This window comes from Taudactylus pleione, unplaced genomic scaffold, assembly GCF_031769625.1.
Source record: "Taudactylus pleione unplaced genomic scaffold, aTauple2 ptg000251l, whole genome shotgun sequence".
Taxonomy (NCBI): Eukaryota; Metazoa; Chordata; class Amphibia; order Anura; family Myobatrachidae; genus Taudactylus; species Taudactylus pleione.
The window spans coordinates 6,873,009-6,899,292 of record NW_028284653.1 but is presented as its reverse complement, the minus strand read 5'-3'; the positions used below and the strand labels follow the sequence as shown (position 1 = coordinate 6,899,292).

Sequence of the window (26,284 nt, the reverse complement as noted above, 5' to 3'; positions counted from 1 at the left end):
TCTGGATTAGAAAAAAGGCTGGAATAATAACCCGTTCCCTTTGGGACAATGGGACCGGTACAATAACCCCTGCCTGCAGCATAGATTGTACCACCTCTTGAATAGCCAAAGCCTTTTACGCGTTTTTCGGAAGTCCTGTGCAAAAGAATTGATGGGAAGGCCTTCTGTGGAAGGAGAGGGCATACCCCAGAGAGACTACTTCCCTCACCCAGGAATCCATGGAAATCTGACACCAGCACTGGGCGAATTGAAGAAGGTAGCCTCCCACCCTGGGGTCCCCGAGGAGGCGGCCCATCCGTCAGGCTTGACATCAGGCTTGGCAGCCGGACGCCTGGTACTCCAAGCTTGCTTCTTAGACCTGGCGGATTTCTTGGTGGTGGATGACCTAGGAAAAGAGTTCTAGCCTTACCTGGGGCCCGATAGGTCCGAAAGAACAGAGGGGGTCATTCAGACCCGCTCGCGAGCGGCAGTACGCTCGCAAGCGGGTCGATGTTCCCCACTGTCGCTCCTGGTCTCGCACCAAAGGGGGCGTGCTGTCGATGTTGATTGACAGCACTCCCATTGGTGGGCGTGCCTGCCAGACGGAGGCGTTCCCATGGGAACGCCTACCGTCTGAAGCCGGCCCCACTGACATCACTAGTGATGTCAGTGGGAGTGATTTGGGCTCTGATAGAGCCAAAATCACTCCAGGGCTTGTGGCAGGGAGACCCTACCGCAGGGTCTCCGTCGCAAGCCCGATGGTTGCGATGGTCAAGACCATCGCGACTATCATCATGGACGCTTGCTATAGCTGTGGGTGGTAACCCACAGCTATGCGAGCATCCATGAGGACGCTCCAAAAAAAGGTGGGAGGGCCCTGATTCAGAGCGAGCGCTCTGGTCAGAGCGTTCAGCTCTGAATCAGGCCCAGAGTCCGAGCCCCCAAAGAGGCTGGAGCAGAAGACAGACAAGCCGATTTAGCTGCTGCTAAGGTATTCACAAACTTGTCCAAATCAAGGCCAAACAAGAATTTTCCATCATAAGGCAAACACTCCAACCCCCTCTTGGTGTCTGCATCTGTCCTCCAAGAACAAAGCCACAAACAGCGGTGAGCCACAATGGCTGCCGAAGAAATCCTGCCATTTAATAAGCTAATATCCAATGCTGCCTCATTTGTGTAAGTAGCAGAATCTCTGAGGTTTCCCGCAAGATTCAGCTGTTCTCTGGTAGCATTTGGGGCTAAGGTTGTTTCCAGGCTATTAGCCCAACATTCCATGGCCCGAGCCACCCAGCAGATAGCCATAACTGGTCTATACGCAGCCCCCGAAACAGAATAAACAGATTTAATGCATACCTCTACCTTCCTATCTGTAGAATCCTTCAGGGACAACATGGAAGGTATAGGTAGTGTCACGCTTTTTACCAAGCGCATGACATGGGAATCCACCGCCGGTGGAGTCTCCCACTTGGTAAAGTAATTCTCAGCAAAAGGATAAGCAGAGGCTAGACACTTCTGTGGTTGATAATACTTCCCTGGTGTTTTCCAAGCTACCTCCAAGTGATTCACCAGTTGATCAGACAACGGAAATATAGTCTCAGCCACCCTTTCTTCCATGAAATATGCATGCTTACACTTAGGCGCAGGAGCCTCATCTTCCTCAATAATCAGGGTTGCCTTCACAGCCTGTATCAGACCTGGAATATTTATTTTTGATTTGAACTCTACCACCTGAGGAGGGAGATCAGAGTCAGACTCATCGGGGAGCAGTCCATCATCAGATGATACATCACCGTCATCACACACAGTAGAATGCGACGACAGCAAGACCCTTTTAGCTGGTCTGCTGCCGGGTGCGTCATTTTGCCGTACCTCAGACGCATTTTGCAACACAGCGGGATATGTATTAACCCACTGGGGAGGCAACTCCTGCATGGGTGTAGACTGTTGCAGCAGGTTCTGTGTTGGCATAAGGTGCTGCTGTTGAAAACCCAACTGGGGAAACCCAGGAGGGCATGCCAAATGGCCCGCAATGGCTGTTAGTGCCTTTGCAAAGCACTCCCATGGCAAGGGACCTGGAGGGGTATAACACCGCAAACATAACTCCTCAGAGGTTATGTCTTCCGCCCCTAGCACCACTGTACATCTTTTACAGAGCAGCTTAATAGAAGCCAAATTAGGCATATCACTCTCACTACCAGTCATAGTGAAGAGGATACCACTCTATAGATGTGACTGTGTAGTAAGGTCACAGACTGCGACTTAAGCCGCACCTGCACAATACCAGTGCTATGGCTCAGAATAGGTACAGGGATAGCAAAAAAATGGCTGACAGTTATAGAAAAAGAAACTCAAACAGGCAGAGCTAGCATAAAGTCGCAGACGTATGCAGAATAATAACAATACCTGCGCTTAATGGTACATACTTGGTCAACTACACAGACTTAGCGTCTGTAGGACAAATTGCTACATACACTAACCACCACCAGGAGGAGAGATATGTAGGGGGACCCATACTCCGCCCGCCAAGTTCTGCGACACGCAGCCAGGAAATGGTCATCAAAGAACTCATGAGGGGTGGAGCCAGAAGAAGGAAGCTGTCACAGCCTAGCCAGACAGCGGTGAAAAGGCGCGCTGTGCAGCGGGGAGGAGCCGGCTGTGAAACAGGAAAGGTTGCCCTCCCCTGCCCAGCGATTAACCCAAAGGACGCTGGAGCATTCCCAGCAACTCCAGCCCGCTGTCCCAGGAGGCTTTGTGGAAGCGCAGAACTCAGTGCCTGGTTCCACACGCTGTCAATCCCAGGGAGTCCCCAGCCCTGGAGGAAAAAGATTGCGATTCGGCATGCACCTCCACGGTGCATGTTGCTTACCTGCTGCCCCGTAGTGTCCGGCCGCAGTCTAGGGATCCTCCGGGGTACCTGCTAGCAAGACCACAGAGCACCGCCAAAATCCCCGGATCAGTACCGGCGTCTCGGCGCCAGCGGGGTGATGACACGGCAGTGCGAACTTCCACTGGACTGTCCACACTAGAATAATTTTTAAACTTTGGGGGCTGTTAGCAACAGCCCCACTGTGTGTTCAGTGACCCGACTCTGGCCGGGCACTCAACGAAACTGAGGAGCCTCCGGCCCGGGGGTGGGGTATAGAGGGAGACCCGTTGCATCCTGTGAGAAAAATTTACTGCGTACGGTGCCCGAATGACTCTGCATGACCTATACCCCAAGGTCACCCTGTGGACCTTCTATGGATCCTGAAGTAGAAAATAAGAAATGTATGAATGTGTTTGGGTCTTACTCAGAAAGAGGGCAATGTTTGGCCTGAGTATATGCCTTTGGAGAACCAACTTCATTAATTTAAACCTTTATCTTTAAATATGCTTCATCTGCATCAATAATAAGTGAGTAAGGGGACTTTTAGACCTGTGGTCACCCTTCTGTATGTGTATGTGGCTGTCGTCCCACTCTTGATGGTTCCCACCATTCTGAACTATAGGCGTTACCAGGAACTGCTGGCTACTCATTACCAGAACAACTTTTCTCCCTAGGGATCAGTACCCTGGCTCCTGATTCCTTTTGCAACCTGCATCTGTTCTAGTCATCAGCCTCCAGTATTTGTCTCATAAGCATTCTACCTCACTGTGTTCCAGCCAGTGGCGTAACTAGCTGGAACACAGGGCCTGATTCAGAGCCGGACGCTATTTGCGCTCGCTCGTTCAGAAAAAGGAGCCGGATATTTAAATAGAGCACTCGCTCTTTGCGGTCTGTTGACGCCTCTATGTCTGAACGAGCGAACGAAACATGCACTCGCTATTTTTTTTAAAACGCCCCCTGGCCGCTCGCATCCTACGTCATATCCGCTATTTATTAGATTAATCGAGTACATCGAAAGGCGTATGAACTGCTCGCAGTCCTTGTGGTTGGATTTTCCTACCGCAATCATGCGAGCAGTTCAGGCTAAAAGACAACCAAGTTGCGTGGTCGATGACGCTGCTTTGTTTTGACCGTTTGGCACGCCTGCGTTCGGATCTCCACTCCCCGTTTTCAAGCTCCTTCCTCTGTTACCACCCACAAACGCCTCATTCTGTCACTCAAATTAGCAGGCATTCGCTATTTTGCGAGCACACAATTTCCGACCGCAATGACTGGTTCACGCATGCGTATTACAACCCATACGCATGCGCAGTTGTGCGAACATCGCTCGGAGCGAACGAGCGGCCGCTTACGAGCGGCTCTGAATCAGGCCCACAGTGCCCAGAGCAAATAAATAAATGGTGTCAACATTTCTCGTCACTCTGGGAACATTCCTTTCCATTACATATGCACCTTAATGCCCCCAGTATTAGTGCCCCTCTTCCAATGCCCACTGTAGTAGTGCCCATTATGGAATGTCCCCTGTTGTAGTGCCCCTTATGCAGTGCCTCCAGTAGTGCACCCTTATACAGTGCCCCCAGTAGTTCACCCTTATAAAGTGCCCCAGTCGTGCCCCTTATACAGTGCCCCTTACACAGTGCCTCCAGTAGTGCACCCTTATGCAGTGCCCCCAGTAGTGCACCCTTATACAGTGCTACTTATGCAGTGCACCTTATACAGTGCCCCCAGTTGTGGTCCCCCCTATGCAGTGCCCCTTATACAGTGCCCGCAGTAGTGGTCCCCCCTATGCAGTGCCTCTAGTAGTGGTCCTTATACAGTGCCCCCAGTAGTGGTCCTCCCTATGCAGTGCTCCCAATAGTGCCCCTTATACAGTGTACACAGTAGTGGTCCCCCCTATGCAGTGCCTCTAGTAGTGCTCCTTACACAGTGCCCCCAGTAGTGGTCCCCCCTATGCAGTGCTCCCTGTAATGCCCCTTATACAGTGTCCGCAGTAGTAGTCCCCCCCCATGCAGTGCCTCTAGTAGTGGTCCTTATACAGAGCCCCCAATAGTGGTCCCCCCTATGCAGTGCTCCCGGTAGTGCTCCTTATAAAGTGTCCGCAGTAGTGGTCCCCCTATGGAGTGCCCCCAGTAGTGGTCCCCCCTATGCAGAGTGTCCCTTATACAGTGCCCCCAGTAGTGGCCCCCCTATGCAGTGTCCCCAGTAGTGGTCCTCCCTATGCAGTGCCCCCAGTAGTGCCCCCCGTAGTGGTCTCCCCTATGCAGAGTGTCCCTTATACAGTGCCCCCAATAGTGCCCCTTACACAGTGCTCAGAGTAGTGGTCCCCCCTATGCAGTGCCTCCAGTAGTGGTCCTCCCTATGTAGTGCCCCTTATACAGTGCCCCGAGTAGTGGTCTTCCCTATGCAGTGCCCCCAGTAGTGGTCCCCCCTATGCAATGCCCCCAGTAGTGGACCCCCCTATGCAGTGTCCCTTATACAGTGCCCCCAGTAGTGGCCCCTCCTATGCAGTACCCCCCGTAGTGGTCCTCCCTATGCAGTGCCCGCTTACATATGTAGAACAGACACACACAAAAAAAAAAAACACTGAATCTCCGTTCCTGCTCCCGCCACCGTCTGCTCCTCCATACTCCCGCTCGGCACTAATGGAGAGACATTATGACGTCTTTCCCATCACCCACTGCAAGAGCCGGAAGACGGAGCTCATGAGTCAGCTCCAGCCCGACTCCATCAGTAGGTGCAGCAGCCAATGAGTCTGTCTGACTCTCATCGGCTGCTAAGAGTGTACTACCCGGCGCCGGGGTGTTTGTTACTGTGTAGTGCGGACCGCACTACACTAACTTGAAACCACCCACTGTCCTGGACCACAGCCCACTTCCATTTGTGCATAGCACTCAATTCTAACACCAGCAGCCTGCCTCTGCTTGGCTACAGCATCTAAGACAAGCAATCCTACAACCTGACTGTGTTGTGCTACTGGTAACCGACTCCTGTGTATCTTCAGCCTGTTCCAGATTTTCCCTATTGTTATGTCATACTTGCATCAGTCCTGCTTTCAATTGCCTTAAGTCTCTAACTATAACAGTGGTCTGCATGAGGCGAAGTATTATCAGACCATCTACCTTAATTTAATCTCCTGCACTTGTAACTAGCCTTAAGGGTCCTGATCCGAATCAACAGAACCCCATTGGATGTGACATACATACAGTATATACCGTGTTTCCCCGATAATAAGACCTACCCCGAAAATAAGCCCTACCCTTTCTTTTGAAAAACAGTCCAAAATAAGCCCTACCCCGAAAATAAGCCCGAACAAAAAAAAGAGGAAAAAAAAATAATGGTGAGTAAAGAATTGTAAAACAGGACTGAGGGCATGATGGGGATAAAAACAGGACTGAGGGCATGATGCTGTCAATGTTAATTAAAATAAGCCCTACCCCGAAAATAAGCCCTATGGATTTTTGGTGGCCAAAAAAAAAAATAAGGCAGTGTCTTAGTATCGGGGAAACACGGTATTAGAAGAACTGTGTTCTGGCAGTATGTCTACAATAGGGTCAGTTCATCATTTTATTTACAGCTGTTCATCTGTGTCCCAGGCACATGCAAGAACATCTTCCAGTTGCCCTGAAGCTCTCCATGCACCCCAATAAAGCCCTCCTGATTACAGAAACTGCACAGGCGAAAATTAAATATTTAAACACCTTAATTAATTTAAAAAATGTCTTTATCCATGTACAAATCTGTCACAGGACAACAAAGGTTCAGTCCTGCCTCTCATCCGGTTTTCACTTCCAGGCATCCGGTAACATCTTTCTACAACCTTGCACTGAACATTGAATTATTATTTCAGTCCAGGTTTTCATCGCCGCTATACTTGTTAAACAGCTTTCCCTATGCAAGCATTTGGAAACCTCGCTCTAGAAAACCTGCATTTGATCCTGTTTGCACACACAGTATTTTTTTTTTATTTGGATTAAAAATGCCATACAAGTCTTTCAAACTTACAGTTTGTCGCCTTCTCAAAATGAGAGGAAAGTATTTGGGTAACGGAATTCCAGAATGTGAACAAAATATCTGGCTGACCATCCTAAAACAAAAATATGGATAAAACAATAAATATAACAGTTACTTGTTCCTTCACTGCAAACTAATATATTGCCAATTAATCCAACACTATATTCACAACTACTGTATTCAAACAAATGATTTCTAACTATCCCACTTTTTGCAGTACAGCCCTTCTTCTGTAATAGGCTCTGAATTTGACCCTAGTTAACACAATGACACCTTAACTGCCAGCTCAGACTTTTATTCTGACTATGAAGAGACTCCCCCCAGCAAGAAAGAACATACTGTGCAAGCCCCAAACTCTTCCTCCATTCACAACATAAACTGGCATACTGTAAATATTCACACAATTTAAATCCTACAGATTCAATTAATTGCCAATATATTCTTCTAGGGCAGATCCCAAAATTTGTGATTTTTACATTTTAACATTTATCTCAAATGAAACAATACATAATCAACTGTGTGAGTAAAGGACCCTTCTCTTAAACATTTAAATACAATTTTCTAAAATGTACACTCCACAAAAAAACAGACATCATGGAAAACATTATTTAAGCAATATAACCCAAGCCAGATATGACATCATGTTATACACAGTATACTGTAAACCATGAGACTACGTGTATGACTTTCAAACTTATGAGTGAAGGGACTGTCAGCTTCTAGAAGCACCCAATTTCCCTAATGATGTACCAGGGATATAAAATGTATATGTAGACAACTAAGCATTCCACACTTCTTAAGCAAATGTACGAAGTAGGTACTGTGGCCTGTTGAACAATGAGAGCAAACAGTATTAACAAAACCTAAGAGCAGAAAAAAGTATTCTGCTAATGGTGCACTCAAAGATAAGATGAAGTGAGTGACCAGCTGTACCTCAATAGCTAAGTATAGTACTTTCAACTTGGAGAAAAATTATATTTCATACATCATAGAATATTTCAATATCATTAAAATCATATTGTCCCCAATTATTAAGAGAAAGTGTAAAGAAACAGTGAGTGAAAGTGTATTAAATGTACAGTCAAAGTATTAAAATAAAAACTTGGAATCTTACTGTATTTATAACTTAATTATTATTTAAAAAATGATCAGACTGAGATAATTAAAGGGTAATCCACATTTATACTTCTGTGGAGAAATGCATACTATTAGTCCACAAATCATTGCTATAATTTTAATCCATCGTCCTATTTCAGAGGGTGCACTAGCCATTTATTGAAAAAATATATATATTAGTTACAAATTTTGCCCCCAGATGGCAATACAAATTACTTGGAGCTCTATAATTGTTAAGAGAACACATAACTGAAAAATATGTAATCAGTTTCAGACATTTTGGCCACTCATGTCAACTTTTGGTTTTTTGATTTTTAGAAGAATGGGTCTATTTACTAAGCAGTGTTAGGAGACAGAGTGAAAAGTGATAAGGTGCCAGCCAAATAGCTCCCAACTGTCATCTCACAGGCTGTGTTTAAAAAATGACAGTTGGGAGGTCATTTGATATCATATGTCGCATCCAAAAAGAAACAATTACTGCAAAGATTTTCCCAGGCCGCTACAGTAGTATCTGCTAAGTACTCGGCCCTTTTGACAAACCCCTCGGAATCTAACAGATTATCCTACAAAGATGCCAAAGCTGTCTATGACACTTTATGTGAGGAACAGGCCCGAATGGATCTCACATACCTTAACAACAAATATTTTAGATGGGGCTACCGCCCTGGTAGATTATTAGCAAATTTAGTCAAATCTAGGTCCGCACCTAAACATATCTCTTCCATTCGAACTGAACTGGGCAGCCTTGGCTCTAAACCAGAACAGACTAGCGAGACTTTTTTAGAATATTTTGAGTCCTTTTATAGGGATCACCCGTCCTTGGGTGATGAATTCCTAGAAAGGGCTGGTTTGACAAAAATCACTGATGAAGATAGGGAAACATTAACAGCTCAAGTCACAGATCAAGAAATCACACAGATTATAAAAACTTTACCTACGGGAAAGACACCAGGCCCAGACGGCTTATCTGCAGCCTATTATAAACTCCTTACCCCACAAATTCTTCCTCATCTCTCCAATCTATTTAATGCTATCATTAAAGGTGGACCTGCCCCACATGATTTCAATACCACACAAATTATTTTAATTCCTAAACCAAATAAAGATCCCACACTGGTCTCTTCATATAGACCGATTTCTCTATTAAATCAGGACATACAAATATTTACTAAATTGTTGGCCATGAGATTACAATCGATTTTTCCAAAAATATTACACCCTGCTCAGACAGGTTTCCTCAAAAATCGCCACTCGGTTCATAATATTAGAACTCTTATTGCAGCCATGATCAAAACCCATCAAGGACAAGAGAAGGGCAATATAATTATTAGTTGCGACGCGGATAAAGCTTTTGACAGGGTGTCCTGGGCACATTTGAATAGAATTTTTTCCCATCAGAACTTCGGCTCAGAATTTATCCATATCTTTAATACTATATATCACACCGAGAGCTTTTCTAACTGTCAATAATATGAATACTCAACCCTTTACACTTTTCCGTGATACGAGACAGGGCTGCCCACTCTCGTCGTTGCTATTTGATTTGACAATGGACCCCCTCATCAGATCCTTTTTCAATGAAAATAGATGGAAAGGTATTAAATTAGCACAAATGGAGATTAAATGTTCTGCATTTGCAGATGACCTATTGCTATACTTTGCGGACCCACACTTATCAATACTATATTTGATGAGTATATTTGACTCGTTTGAATTGATATCGGGATTTAAAATCAACTGCACAAAAACTGTAGCTTTGGCTTTTTTTCTGGAGGCTAAATTGGGCTGGGGAGACAGATTTCCTTTTAAATGGGCTACCGATGATTGCATCACATATTTGGGAATTAGGATACCACTACACCCCACTAAACTATATGATACAAATTTCTCTCCCCTTTTATCGCGGACTATATCGGATTTTGATAGATGGTCACATCTTCCTTTATCTTACCTGGTCAGATGTCATCTGTACAAAATGATTTGTTTTCCTAGAATTCTCTATGATTTACAAATGCTCCCGATAATACCAAATCAGACCTAGTAGTCTTAAACAGAGCTCCGACAAAATTTATATGGGCAGGTAAACGCCTGAGGGTATCGTTGTTCAAGTTACAGCAAGGACGGGACCTGGGGGTATTAATCTGCCATGTCTCCGCACCTATGCTTTGGCGGCGAACTATAGAGTAGCACTTGATTGGATAGGTGGCTCTGATGTTTATATGAAACGACATATAGAACTGGCCTTTATCCCTGATTGTAACCTGATCTCTTTGTTGCACACCCCTCCCCAATTTTTCCCAGCTTCAATAAAGGAAAACATCCTAATACAGTCCACATGTATGGCGTGGAGATTGACTAGGTCTAGCTTGAAGGTATCAAAATCTAACTCACTATTCTTACCATTGTGGGGTAACACAAATTTTATTCCAGGCTTAGCCTCGTCGGTCTTTAAAGTATGGCACGCTGCAGGATTATGCTATGTATTTCAGTTTCTAAACACGGATGATCTTTCACCAATTTCTCGCTCACAGCTACAAGATAAATTCTCTCTTCTTCCAATACCACTATTTCCCTTCTTACAAGCCGTGAGTTATGCTCAAAAAGTATCACAAGGCTTGAAGTTAGATCTACTTTGCTCCCTAGACAGAATGTTATTATTTAAACCTAAAGACCCCCCTCTCCACCTCATCCATTTATGCATATTCACGTTCTACTCTAAATTTAGAATCCGGTTCGACGGGATTACTAAAATGGAAAATAGACTTCCCGGACCTTTCTATGAAAAGTATTCTTGAGGCCTATACAAAACGCAATAAAATTTTGTCCTCATCTTCCCACACCGAAATGCACCAGAAAATCCTGCATAGAGCATACTTCACCCCAAAATTAAAATATATTATTGGAAACGCAGAAAATTCTAACTGTTATAAATGTGGTGCTCCAGAGGTAGATATTATGCATTGCTTTTGGCATTGCCCCAGGTTCAAGTGTTTTGGAAGTTCCTTCAGAACTATATCGTTAATTGTTTGAAGATTAGATTTGAATTAACTAAAGAAAAGTGATGGTCTGACCGGGGACAACCGCATCTTACTCATTAAACTGGCAGCAGCTGCTAAAAAAGTCATTTTATCACAATGGATCTCGCCTGATACACTTCCCATAAATTTATTTTACACCAAATTTTCCTTTTTATTTTTTATGGATTGGACAGAAGCTTCTTTACATAAAGAAAAACAGACGAAAACCTTTTTTGAAACATGGCTCCCCTATGTTTATACAGTTTCGGATGTATTAAAAGAAGCATTAAGAAAATGTTTTGGTTTGACGGAATGGTATCAGTCGGAAATCCTAAGTTCAGGAATACCTTTTTGATTGATGCGGCTGGCCCTCTTGACCAAATTTCTTATATGGGATTTATGTATGTGTTTTACATCCCCTTTTCTGCTACATATTTTATTTACATTTGTTTGTACGTTATTGGATATTTTTTTATCAAATATCTGTACCTGACATTGTACTTTACTCTTTTTTGGCAATCTGTCACTAAAAATTGTTTGAAAAAAAAAAAAAAAAAAAAAAGACAGTTGGAAGCTGATTGGCTGGCACCTTATCACTTTCTTATCACTTTTCACTCTGTCTCCTAACACTACTTAGTAAATAGACCCCTGAATGTCATATTTGGAAGACAGCACTAGGTGTCATGTGCTGGCTATTCCACCTGATATGTTACGTTCTGCTACAGAGAATGCTATTCTTCGAATGGAAACTGTTGTTGACCACAGCAGAGGACACACTAAACAATTGTAGCACTCTTTAAGTGATTTGTATCACAATATCACCAGCTGGTGCCAAAATTTGTAACTAATATAATTAAATGTTTCAATTAATAAGGTAGCACATCCTCTGAAGTACATGTCCAAATTTCTCTTTATTACAAGCCTTAGAACTCGCTCCAGAGTGTTGAACTAGGGATACTTTAATTTTAAAAAACGTGTATAAATCAAATACCCTTTGGTAGACTAAGAAATAATATTGAGTGAACAGCAAATACATAAGACAGATCACCTCATCTACAAAATAAATACTCAAAGCAATTTGTTTAAGGTGTAATAATTTTTAAAGCAGATGGTGCCACCAAGAAGCCTGGGAGGTCTTAGCACATGCAAAATTGGTAAGACAGAATGTAGCACTAATGAAAATTGCCATTTTGTGATGATCTAAAGATCTATATTTTGCAAATTAACGTCGCTTTTACTTTCATAAACAAGCTTCTAATTTTAAAATAATGAATGTGACGAAAACAGCAGCGTGGAACCGAAGCAAAAACAATTACATATAAACTACTAGATGAAGGTTTAAAAATGTAAAGGGGCCTATCCATTAGCAGATGTATTTATGAGCGATGAAAGACAAAAGATATCCCTTGAAAATTCCGGTAGCTGTGCTGAACGATATCGGTCATGTACATGACAGATTTTGACGAACAACGAACGATATCGCATGACATCATTCAGGGAGTGGATTTTTTTTTCTCTGTAGCTGCTGCTAATATCTTTCGTCGTTCACCGCATATTAACTGCACTATATTGCTAATATCATACAGCTATATGTGATAATTGACCAACATGTTGGATAAACGATACATGCGATTTTTCGGCAGCGGGAGAGCGCATCTGTCATCGTTCAGGGCCTATCCATTAGCAGATATAATGAACGATTGAACGATATATCGTTCAATCGTTAATTTTATCTGCTAATGGATAGGCCCCTTTAGACCATGGTCCTGAATGCAAGTCAGCCATACATGTGGCAGTATTGCATGCTTGGAAAGTGCAAATCTCGCCTGTAGTCATCTATGCAGCTGCACCTACCCTATCCATCTGCTTGTGATAGTAGCCGTCATCGCTGTTAACGGCCCTACACCTGGTGAAAGAGATCTATCTGAAAACAGATGCAACTCTGCATACTGTAACACACAATTCTTCCTACACACCCTCTATACACTTAGGCTATGTACAAACACCATGCTGCTGTTCAATTACACCCATTCAACCAAAAGCAGACATACAGGTGAAATGCAGATGACTTTTAATCGCTGGTAGTTACTCATAGATGTATATGCTTAGATTGTAGGCATGTGCAGTGTAAAAAATCGTAAGATTAGTCTGCAAAACGGACTTGGTGCCCGATTCCAAGATTTACGCAATGCTACTTTTACGGAGTTTGAGCGATTGTGTGTCATTGCACATGCGCAAAAGCTGCACTGCACACATACAGCGATTGATTTGCGATTACCATCACACAGCGAATGCACTCACAAAGTGAGTGACAGGTAGTCAGCGTTTGGGGGAGGTAACAGGGTGATGGTTACAAAAATGCAGCAGTGTCTGACTGCTCAAACACTGTTTCATGGGCGTGCATAAATTAGCTATTGCATTCTCCTTCGTAGCATGAGGGCTCCTAGCATATCAGGAGAGACGCAGTGTTTGAGACAGGCCAGACTTCATTCAGTAGCTGTGTGGCTGCCCAATCTGCGTCCATGTTCCCGATGTTTACGCTGCTGAATGTCGTCAGAGAGTTATAAGAAGGCAGTGTCACGCTCCGGCCCTTAAAAACCACTTTCTTACCTCTCCGGTGTCTGTCCAGGATAGCGTTGAGGTTCGTTCATGCTGTGCATCACTCCCGGATACCACAGAGGTCCGCTCACGCTGCACATCACTCCCAGCTGGTGCTGAGCTCTGTCTGTGATGCTCCTGCCCTGTCCGCTCAGTGTACTGTCAATGAGCATGGAGATGGTTCTTCGCAGCCTCTTGCTCACAGTGTGTCTTCCCAGCATGATGGCAACACAAGCTGCACGCCCGAGTTCCCTCCTAATACATCGTATGGGCGCAGCCATGTTGGACTCTTCCTTCACTCAGAGCGCAGCTCCCAGACCAGCTGATCACAGCATCCAATCACTGGAGATCCTCCCCTATAAAATCCACTTCTTGAGTGGCCTCTGTTGCCAGTACAACGTCGCTTCTGCTGAAGTTACAGCTCAGTGCTGAGCTCCCAGGTATTTTGTATCTGAATGGTTCCAGTCCATGTGATTCCAGTTCCAAGTCTGGTTACAAGTCTCCATTCCATCTATCACTCCAGTCTGGGTTTACCACAGAGACTTGCTCATTACTACTAACATCGGCCCCAGCCGATACCTCCAACCATCAGTCCCATCCAATACTCCAATCGGTTCCATCCGATACATTCAACATCTGTCCCAAACAGATCCAGTACCGCAATTCATCATCATCAATTTAATATAGATCCAGTACTGCAATGCATCATCATCAGTCTCAACCCGATCCAGTACTGCAATTCATCATCATTGTTCTCAAACCGATCTAGTATTCAATTCATCAACATCGGTCTTAAACCATTCAAGTTCTTCAATTCATCAATCTCTGTCTCAAACCGATCCAGCATCATTGGCCCCAATCCGATTCTGTCCATCTCTTCAGTATCACATATCCAGTTCCCATCCAATCTGCTGTTCAATAAAGACATTTACTTTACCGTCCTCGCCTTCGGGCTCATCATCCCCTACAGTTCATATAACTCCTCACATCCTACATGAGGAAGTCACCCAGTTTCATCCACGCCTCCAAAGTCTCCACTTCCGCCTCCCAAGCCTATTTTGATCAAACCCTAACTTCAGGCATGACAGGTAGCAGTGGGCGTCCCCATGCTCGGGTAAGCTTAGGAGTTATTCGAATATTTTCGCAATAGCAGTCAGTAACAGATAGCAGTTGCAAAGGCTCTTGGTTATAACTCTGAACCAGGTCCCGTGCCAGCAGTTATGTGAATACAGTTAGAGGGGAATGCGCTCCTACAATGTCTCCTCTCTATGCAGTAACCCCGGCATAGATGACATCACTGAGGCACAACTGCGCATTTGCGACCTGGTGCACAACATTGTGTAGAATGTCACAGTACTGCACACATGTGCATTACTTGGCTCCTCTAGGTGAGACCAGTATTACCTGCATTACCGCTGCTATAGGTTTCATCAGTGACAACCTGTTATCCTGCATCACTGTGAATACAGCTGCTACCCCTCTGTGTTACCACTGTTACCAATAAACCTGCAAGCCTGTTTAAAGGACTCTCAATGAATAACCTCCATTTCACATTCCGTTGTCACCCTATTGAAATCACAGAGGTTCCACCAATAGGTTATACAGTATCAATAGATTAGGGCCAAGCACCCAAAATGTGAAAAAAAATAAAAAAACAGAAAAGTTCTGCAAATAAGACAGAAAATGCACAGTGCAACAGCCAGCATAATTCTCTGAGCCTCTCAACTTTGCAATGTGGAAATTCACTATGGTAATACAGCCAAAGCAAGAGCTGTAGAAGATCACAAATGATCCAGGTTACAATCCAAACTCTGATGAAGTGTACAGAGCCTTGAGAACCATTGGCCTAGCTGTAGATCAGCACGTATATTCCATAATTTACAGGAAAGTGTCAGCACATGACATGTGGATAGCCCTGCAGGCAACGTATGAAGATAAAGGTCTATTGAGCATAATAAACCAGATGCGTACACTGGGCCTGATTCAGCAAGGAATGCAAGTGTGCGCAGGCACACACTCAGCCGCTGCATGTATATGCTAATCAATGCATATGCAGTCTAAGATGCAGAGGCCCAGCACTACACAATGCCACCCAATTCCCTTTACTCAAAGCCTGAGTAGTCTGCAAGACAGCGGAAACATTGGGAACATTGAGAACCATCGGAACCAGATGCACAATAGAGGTTGACCTGATGTCGTGCAGGATTTTGGCCACTTCATGCGTGCATCGAGTAGTCTTGCTGTATATGCCGTCACAGTGCCTTAATTATGCACTGCGTGTAGTCTGCATACCCTTACCCAATCGCACTGGACAGTTCGCGCATGTGCAGTGCATAAAACATCGGCCGAGTGCATGCATTCTCTCACTTGCATTCCTTGCTGAATCAGGCCCACTGTTGCCAAACTGAGGGCCTGATTCAGAGCCGGACGCTCTTTAAGAGCGCTCGCTCTGAATCAGGGCGTCCCTGTTTTTTTTTAAAGACGGTATCCTTGCCTCTCGCATAGCTGTGGGTGATCACCCACAGCTTTAGCAAACGGCCAGGTGATGGTCACGACCATCGGGGCTTGCGACGAGACCCTTGTGGTAGGGTCTCATTCCCGCAAGCCCCAGTGAGCTTTTGGCTCTAATAGAGCCGGAAGCTCACCACTGACATCACTCGTGATGTCAGTGGGGCCGCCCCCAAACGGCAGGCATTCCTTCGGGAACGCCTCCGTTTGACCAGCCACCCCCCCTGCCCACCTCCAAAATGGGGCAAGCTGTCAATCACAATCGACAGCTGCTTTCCTGGCTTTGGTGCGAGACCCATAGCGACGGAGCGCCCATCGCTGGCCAGGTCTCGTGCATGCGCATGCCGGAGCCGGCTGTGGCGTGCGCAGTCGGGGATCATCGACCTGCTTGCGAGCGCTCACGAGCGGGTCTGAATCAGGCCCTGTGTGCATGAAAAAACATTAATGAGTACATTGATAAGATGTTGTCCATATTTCAGCAAATGACATCTGTAGGAGTCCCGGTAAAATAGGAGGTTGCAATGGCGATGCTGCAGAATCTGGCAGCTGAATTTGACTTCTTGGTGGTGGCTTTAGAATCCTGTCCGACCTATCAACTGAGTTTCTGAGGTCTTAACTGCTGCCAGGGGCTGGCTGGCAACTTTTAATCTGGGGGCAGAAGTGGCCCAGCTTTTCCCTGTGAGAGAAAACCCCATTTTTAGTCCTGTTACATTAGGATGCTGCATTTTTTCAGTGAAGCCTGTCTACAGGCTACACTGTCTCAAGACTCAATGGCTAGGTATTGATGCCTGTAATACACTACCTAATCCATCACAAAGCAGTTGCAGTGACCACCATACTATACAGAGAGCATTGCAGCAACCAACATATACTGCAGAGAGAATCAGTGATTGCCATATAATACAGAGAAAATTTTAGTGACTGCCATATAATGCAGAAATCACAGTGACTGACATATAATCAAGAAAATATTATGTTTACCACCATATAATTCAGAGATCATAATAACCACAAGATAATGCAGAGAGCATCACAGTGAGTGACATATAATACAGAGAACTTTGAAGTGACCAACATATAATGCAGAGAATATCACAGCGACCGTGTGATAATGCAGATGGTGATGCTGGTAGAAGAGTCTGGGCAGGGGTAGTAGTAGGTACACCTGGGGTTAACACAGGTATAAGGGACACACACAAAAGATGACAGGTGCCCCCGAATCCACCACTGCCCATTACAGCCATAATACTTACTATCTTTTCTGCTCTCTGCATTCTCCTGCAAGGACTCACTCATGTTGGGAGAAAGGGCCAGTCTGCAAACTATTTGCCACCATACAAGGGTATTCAACAGTGTTTGAATACACTTGGAAAGTGGCAAATAGATTGCAGGATACAGAACACTGAGAATTTGCCAAGGAAGCGTTATGCTTAAGAGAGACTTTGTGTAAATTGTCTGTGTCAGGTTTAGACTATTAACAAGGAGTGTGACAACAAAAGTGTCACAAATTGGTGTTATAGTGTTTCCTTTAAGCTCATCATACATTTCTGCTAGCAAAGCACCTCTGAGATTTCCCATTGTAAACAAATAATCAGCTGATGAGTGCTCACCTGGTCTATTAGACCAACTACTCTGAATCACTCCCTATTGAAACCTGCACCTGGAGCTGAAACATTGCCAGAACAACTTAATTCCTCCAGGGATCGTTCTAGGCACTAGGCCTCAGTGTCTACTGTCTCCTGTGTCTCCAGTGGACTTTATTACCTGCGTCTTCCGTGGTATCCAGTACCTGCGTTCATCCAAGGGCATACTCCATCTGAGCTGCATCCAGGCGCCACTGTATTCACCTTTCTCCAGCGTCCTCAGTTCTACTACTACATCTGTGGGTTACTATGAACTGCCACTGTGAACATCGCAAGACTTCACTTCTATGGAGCCCGCCTAGGTGCCTCCGGTACAGGTGCTTGTACTATGTGGACCTTGTTCCCCTGTATATTCTCTGATACTCTGCAGTATACCAACTGGCTCACAGTGGGTTTATTCAGGTTAGTGGTTACAGTATCTTGCTGTCTGAGTATTTGTTTCCCTGTGCTGGGTGTTACCGTTTGGGGCTGGTTCTGAGAAAGTGGTGTTGGTTAACAAGAAACACAAATAATATCATGCACAGGACAAAAATGTAATTCAATTTATAGACCAGCAATTTAGTACATTCTAATAATTAGTTACCAAATTTTGTATATAGCTGGAAACGTTCCCTGGAATCGAATATCAAGTACTCAGAAAAAAACTTCCATTGACCTCGGCCAATGTGCAGCAAGTGATTCCTTTGTGGGGCACTCTTTTATAATAAATTGGTATCAGGAAATATACATAATTACAGTATAACTTTTAATCGGTTCCCTCTTTAAAGAGATTGAGGATTATTTTGACTCTGAGTGTGAAAATATGACAGAGTCGCCCATCAATGAAAACCCATAAATACCATATAGTTGATATCAGAAAATGAACATAAGTAAACCATAACTTTTAATCGGATCCTTCTTTAAAATAAATTGGCAATAATTAAGACTGATTATGAAAATATGATAGAGTCACCCATCAATAAGCACACATAAATATCATATCCATCAATAAGCACACATAAATATCGTATCCATCAATAAGCAAACATAAATATATTAGACATTCTGTAATTGTGTATGAAATAATTACCTTGTGGTGATCATATTTAATCATTAACAATATATCCCCTAATGTAGTGTTGGCTAACCTTGACACTCCAGCTGTTGTGGAACTATATATCCCAGCATGCCCTGCCACAGTTTTAGCATGCCCTAATAGCAAAACTGTAGCAGTGCATGCTGGGTTATGTAGTTCCATAACAGCTGGAGTGTCAAGGTTAGCCAACACTGCCCTAATGGGTAAAATAGGCAGGTTTAGCAGTTAGTATATTCACTCCCTTTCTTCATTAATTCATTTATGTAGTAGCACTATATGCAGCCAACATACACATAAAGTAGAATTTAAACACTATAATGCTTCTAAAAAATTTTTTGATAAATGTTGCAGGTATAGTATATACATACAGGGCAGATATATTCTCGATATACTTTTGTTATATGAGATTTTATTTTGTCTCTGTCTTTCTCTCAACCATAAATGCCAGCAATTCAGTATCATGCATTAGAAACAAATAATAGACAATAATAAATATATGACATATCTGGTCATGTATACAATGTTGCAGCCCCCGTCTCCTGTGATTATTAATTATACTTCATGGAAAAACAATTGAGGGAAAATACAAGAACACTGCTATTCATAAATGAGCTGGCAGCAAGAACCAAAGAGGTTCAAAAAGGACAGATAAATGGTTTAGGTAGGGTGTGAGGGTCCGGTTTCTTTCTGCTTTCACGGGTCTTCAAATCAAGCGGACCTGGGATAAGAGAGGAACACACGGCAGCACCGCTGGAAACAAAAGGGAGTCGTGGGGGACAGTGCGCCTGTGTATGGTGTTAGGCGGGCCCTGTTATTTAAAGAATTGCAGGAGCCGGATGCGCCATTGGGGTAAGTCGCGACCCACCTGAAAGAGACACTTCCCCGCTGCAGGGGAGAGTGTTTGCGTCAGGCAGCAGGCTCCTCTGAGATGGATTCTCTTCAAGTCAGGTATTTCTCTTTCACTATGTGACACCTAGGGGGCATGGCCACCTGCTGTAGGAAATACAGCAGTGCCCGGAGCGTTCTCAGGACATTCTGGGCAGCTCCACAGGACACAGGGTGCCAGTCTGCAGGGCCACTTGGATGCTCCAGACAGCTCTGCAGCAGTGCTACTGGCTAACGGGTGTTGTTCCAGGCACCCTGCAAGCCACATACAGGTGCTGCGGGCCAGCGACGGTGCTGCCCCAGGCCTCTGCGCGACAGTGTCACTTGTCACCTCTAGTTATGGCACTTGCTGTAAGATGTGAAAGCCAGATAACAGGTCATAGTGGTAGAGAGCAAGTCTTGTGATTTGTCCTTCATACTATAGTCCTTCCACAGTAAATGTTACTATGAAGCTGGGCTGCTATTACGTAAGTTTTATTTAGAATTGTATGCTACAGGAAATGTTACTGAGATCTATTAAATACTGACACTATTTGTGTTATTATACAGTGACCCGGGTAACATTTCCTTGCACATATGTTATGTTCAGACATGACAAAGAAAGCAATATAATTGAATTCATTTCCAGGCATGCTGTACTTTATGCTGTGATTTATGTTTCTATGCCTTTGAATTGATTGTATGAGTATAGTTAACTTATTAAAATAATTCTTGCCAGACTTCAACAGGATACAAAACATACTAATTTATTTCCACAGCTTCAAGAATAAAAGGCCTACATGTTACTATTTGGCCTAAGCAGAGAAGGAAAATTTGTGTAACACTGACAATGCATACCGTAATTTCAGCTTTAAAAATAAAACTGTGTGACAAACTAATTATACAGATGTGTCCTTATACATTATTGCCATATTCGTGCCAAACAGCCCTTCTCGGTGCGCCAGGTCCAGTGTGACAATTTAAATCTATATAATAAGCAAGAAAGCAGGTCTGTCTGTCTGTTTGTTCTTTATGCACAGTCAGAGTTTTGGACCTAACTCCACCAAATTTGGCATGGTGGCGTAGTTTGCCTTGGATTAGGTTTTTGCCTTGGTTTGAACTTTCTCAGGGCAATACACTGTCACACAAACGCTAAAAATGGGGACAGTGGAAATTGGCAGTCTGACAAAAAACCTGTGAGAGCTACAAAAGTATCCTTTTAACCTCAGTCTGAGCAAACTTGATGACTTATACAAGTTCATATTAAATCCAAAGCTTTTGTGTTTGCATGCAAGGGCATAAGCATAACTTTGTGGGCCACATAGCAAGATCTTAAAAGGGCCCCCCATAGAGGTAGAAAAAAAAACCACATACATTGTTCCCACACAGAGCTTATTCAGGTTATGCCACACAGTAGTACCCCTTATACACATGCCACGCAGTAGTATTTCCCCTTATACATAATGCCACACAGTAATGTCCCTTACACTACACAGTAATGCCCTTTACAGATTATGCCACATAGAAGTGCCCCATATACCAATTAATTACACACAATAGTAGTGCCCCATAGACATTATGCCTCCCGTTAGCAACTCACTTCTGAGTGTCCCTCCAGCAGCCTCTCGCTTTCCCGTGTGCCATCAGCAGCCAGCAGGTGTGGATTTGGGGATGGGCCACCAGGTAATTACACCTGGTGCAGCAGTAGACATGGACAGGCAGCGCCTGCGCAATTTGAATCTGGCACCGGTCGCAAGCCAACTGGAGCTCACGGACCGGCAGCCAATCAGGAGCCACCACTGCTGATTGGCTGCCGGTCCGCGAACTCCGATTGCCTCGTGACCGGCGATGCTGTTTTTCCATGACTGTCTGCCAGTGCGCCAGCTGTAATCAGCTGGCAGGCTGGCACCAAATCAATACCACTGAATCCTGGGCCCCCCTCGACAGCCCTGACTGGACCGGCCCACATTGTGTGCATGACTGAGTGCAAGGGGAGCATCGGGTCACAGATGTAGCTCAGGCACCATAGCAGCCACATCCATTGCACCCACAGAAGTTACGTCATTGTTTGCAGGATCAATGGAATCCTTTTCAGGACCAATGGAATGGGGTTATAGGTGAGGAAAATGTAAACAAATAAAGGCTGCAGGCGTACTTCAGGGTCCAGTCTACAAACCGGGCAATGCTGGGTATCCCAGCTAGTTATATATAAACTGAAAACTACATGGTATACTGTACTTAATGCTATTTGTATTTATTTTTTATTTAGAGAATCTTTTTTTTCTATTTTCTTGCTCACTTTTAGTATTTCACAAGGCTAAGAATAGAAATACACAGTTAGTGATGTGAAATTATGCAAACAAAAGCGTGGTAGTTTAATGAAGCAACATTTATGGCAAATAAATATAGCCATGACAGAAAAGTTATAATTGATGGTTACTGTTGTAAGGTAATCTGAGACTTACACTACATGGAATATTGTACGATTTAATCCTCAGCAGTAAAGGGATAAGACCAAATCTGATTATGTTTTGATCCTCAACCTTCTCGTTCACCAAGTATGAAGCTCATTAGGGGTGGATGGATTTAAATTTATATTAATTGGTTTGGTGCCTTTTGACAGTTATAAATTGTTGGTCTGGCTTCTGAAAGCCATCAATAATTACTCTAAAATTCTAAAAAAAATAAAAATATACTTTAGTGTTGTAAGAAAACTCTTCTGTTAGAACAATTAATAAATTTTTAATGTTTAACATGTCACTGTCCACAATATTATTTTATTACTAGCACTGTAGTATTTTAAGATGTGTATCTACTCATTTATCTATTAACTGAAGTATTGAGCATACAGCAGTGGCAGAATTCCCAGAGACAATGGAAGCATTGGCCTCCGGGCACCAGGTGTCAGGGGGCACAGATAAGTCTTGCTTAAACCGCTGCCAGCACCCTGCTGATCACTGCAGTAGCACAGGCAGCAGCTATAGATGTATTTATCTGTGGGGTATAGGTAGCCGCTGTAGCTAGCTGGTGGCTACCTCGTACAATAAAGTTTTTTTAAAAAAAGTCATTTAATTGAGCATAATAAATTATATTCTAGTATGTGTTAGTAAGTGGTAATGTAGTGTCAGCTGTTCTACAAAATTGGTGACATCAATGGAGTCAATTCAGACTTTACTTGCACTGCATGCACTGAACTAAATGTGGATATTCACTCATATGCAAAGTTGAACCCAAGTATGTGAAAGAACCACCCATTCCAACTGCTTAAGAAAATAGCCATCATCATTATCAGCATACATTTTCACCAGCCCTATACCTGGTGCAATAGATCAGTCTGTAATGAGTGTATAGACCGCAATTCTGTAAATACACAGGCAACATGTGTCCTCACTCAGCTTAGCCTATGTATAAATGCCCCATTACCACAATTCAGCCACAAGTGAAGTTGCATCTGAGATGTATATGAAGTTGAATTACCGATAGATGTGCAAGCTCTGTAGCGGAGCGCACACAGTCTAAAGAATCGCAAGATCCGTCTGCAAAATGGACTTGTGTGTAACTCTGTATCAGATGAAATATGAGTAGTTTTTTTCTACATATGTGGATACAATCTGCTCCCCCTCCATTCTCCCTCTTTTTAGAAAAATGTTTTCATGTTTTTAGAATGGAGTAGTTAGAGTCCTATAAAGGAGAGGTTTACCAAAAGATTTTTCGAAACATGGGAAAGTTACATAGAAACCCTCTCCCACTCATTTAAGGAACAGATTTGGAAGTGTTTCAGAAACACCCTATGCTATGGTATGAAACGCATGTATGTTTTCAAGTCCCTCCGAATTCCCTCACTGCTGACTAGACTATGGCTGATTTTAATCATAGTGAAACTTTATTTTATATTTGGTACACTGGTATGGACAGGGGAAGAGCAGATGACATGGATTTGAGTTCTCATCATAATTATGTTTATTTTTTAATTATCATATATCTGGAATTTAATGATCGACTAACTTTAATGTATATTGGTTAAGTGTTCCAGAAATGTATAATTTGTATTTCCATCGACTGAAACTAATTGATCTTTCTTATGTTTATAATTGATATGCATCAATAAAGGAGAAAATACGAAAAAATAATAATATATCAGTAGTTTCGTAGTTTCAGCATTGTGAAGTTAGGCAGGATTTAGTTACACCATGGTAGGTTCGTTGGTAGATATCAGCAGAGTGTATATGTGTATGCATTGTATAGGATATAGCGTGTGCAATTTGTATCATAGTACAAATGACTGAACTGTGGAGTACCTATATAGTTTCAGTTGTAGTGTGAGTCAGTGATTTGTGGTGCTGCAGTGTAAAGTAAATATGGAGGAGCTGTGGTATTTTGTTAAGTAACAGTGTAGGTTAGCATTCACAAAATATGTGCAACTTGTGAGTTTTCCGATCCAGTCCAACATCAATGACTTGGACCAGCAAGGTTTTATGCTAAGCCGTGCACTGCTTTCAGCCTTAGGTGGCAATCCGTGGCCATTTACACAGGCTGCACATGCAACTGTGCATTTCAGACCCCTCCTGTATTATATTTTTCATTCTCCTCCTCGTAGCAGCTTCCTCCAAAGAGTTCCAGCATAAGTAAGTACCATACAATTTCCTCCCCTGTCCACTAAACAAAGGTAATATATGTGCAAAATGCACAAAAGGAGACAGAGGTGAAAGATGGGAGCAAGGTTTAATAGGAGCAGATAGGGAGAAAGATGAAAACAGAAATTTAAGGGACAGGAAATTACGGAAATATTGAAGAAAAAGGAGTTGATGGAATACCTGGAGGGAGAGGATTAAAGGGGGATATAACGTTATTCAGGGAGATGCAGGACTGAATGGTCTACTAAGAGGATATGTAGCGAGGGAAGAACCAAGTCTTAAAGGAGACAGAGCAGGCTTCGGCAATGTTGATTTTGAAATTAAATGCTGGGGATCAGGTTTAGAAGTTTAAAGGGATTGGAATGTTATATATGTTGGCGATGATTAATTTTTTATAGTGTCCCCTCTAATTCTATGCCTACTCCCCCCATGTCTGTCCCAGCCTTTGTGTGCCTCTTCCTTCTGTGCATCTGTGTCTAATTCTGTATGTGTGTTTGTCTCTGTCTTCCAGTTGTCTGTGGATCTATTAGTTATGATGGAACCTCATTGCTAATTCTACCCTTTGGCTTAGGGGCAACATAAAAAATGTATGACACACTAAAGGCACAGTGAGAAAAGAAAGTCAGTAACATTATCAGCAATGTGTGTGGTCAGTGTGTAGTGTAAGTTGTAAAATAATGTAGGTGTCTATTGAGTGTGAGTGACATAGGGCCTGATTCAGAATTGTATGCAAACCCAATGGTCAAACTCCCTCTACGTCAGGGCCTGTTATTACAGGGGCCGATTGTTTGTCAGGACATCCAGAGGCTAAATTTAATGGCATGGCTCTTGAAGCCAAGATTTTAAGAAAAAGGGAGTTTGACTCCTGGACCCACTGCCATGTCTATTACGCCTGAAAATCAAACTCTTCTTGGCCAGTTTGGTACTACCAATATCACTGGAATATTTTCCTTTTTTATCTTTCAGAGAACCCTCAGAAGCATTGATATTGAGGTGAATCTTCCAAGGAACCACCATTGCATCTATTTGGAAGGCTAACGGATTTCTGGTTCTGCAACAAAACCTGAGCATCTTGTAGTTGAACCATGAAGCCATCAAATCTCCCTCTGGTTAGCACCATTATAAAATAAGCCTGTTGAAAACTTCTTGGTTCAGAGACCATTAGCCTGGAAGAACTGATTGGCAACTTAGAAAGTTTGGATTCTAATTCTCTATTCCTAGAATAAAAACTGCCAATATAGCTGGGACTCTGCATAGGAGAGAATCTAAATGTTTCCCTCATAGCCAGGGAACTCTTTGTCCCTCCCTGGTGATTTATGTATGCTACTGTTGTAGCATTGTCGAGATTCTTATTGGTTTCCCCTGAAGAAGAAATTCACCTTTTTTTAGTGTATTTAGAACTGCTCTTAGGGCCTGATTCAGACTCGCTCGCAAGCGGGTCAATGTTGGCCAAGTGTGCATGCGCACGACGGAGGCGGCTCCGTCGTGCGCATGCGCGAGACCCGAATAACGACGGCCAAGCCGTCGGTAAGGGCCTCGCACCAAAGGGGGTGTGCTGTCGATGGTGATTGACAGCATGCCCCCTTTGGTGGGCGTGCCGGGGGCGTGGCTGCCCAGACGGAGGCGTTCCCATGGGAACGCCTACCGTCTGGGCAGCCACGCCCCCGGCACGCCCCGTCGTGACCACGCCCCCGGCGCGCCCCAGTCTTGCCCATCGCAACTATCATTTTGGCCACTCGCTATAGCTGTGGGTGGTCACCCACAGCTATGCGAGCGGCCAGGAGGCCGCTCTTAAATTCAGAGGGACGGCCCTGATTCAGAGTGTGCTCTGTCAGAGCATCCGGCTCTGAATCAGGGCCTTAGTTCCAATAAATTGATGGGAAGCCTTGCTTCCTTTTCGGTCCATAGGCCCTAAAAATTATGGCTAAAGTTTGACTAGCACCCAACCTTATAAAATGGCATCTGTGGTGATT

At 43.7% G+C, this 26,284-nt stretch overlaps 1 protein-coding gene across 3 annotated transcripts in view; it reads right to left on the bottom strand.

Moving 5' to 3' along the window:
- Window positions 1-26,284, bottom strand: part of COG5 (component of oligomeric golgi complex 5) — a 507,901-nt gene that overhangs the window by 215,257 nt on the left and 266,360 nt on the right. For all 3 annotated transcript variants that reach the window (XM_088480203.1, XM_088480204.1, XM_088480202.1), the window contains exon 11: window positions 6,848-6,929. In XM_088480203.1, the coding sequence (XP_088336329.1) occupies window positions 6,848-6,929 (82 nt within the window). The remainder of the gene's footprint in view (window positions 1-6,847; window positions 6,930-26,284) is intronic.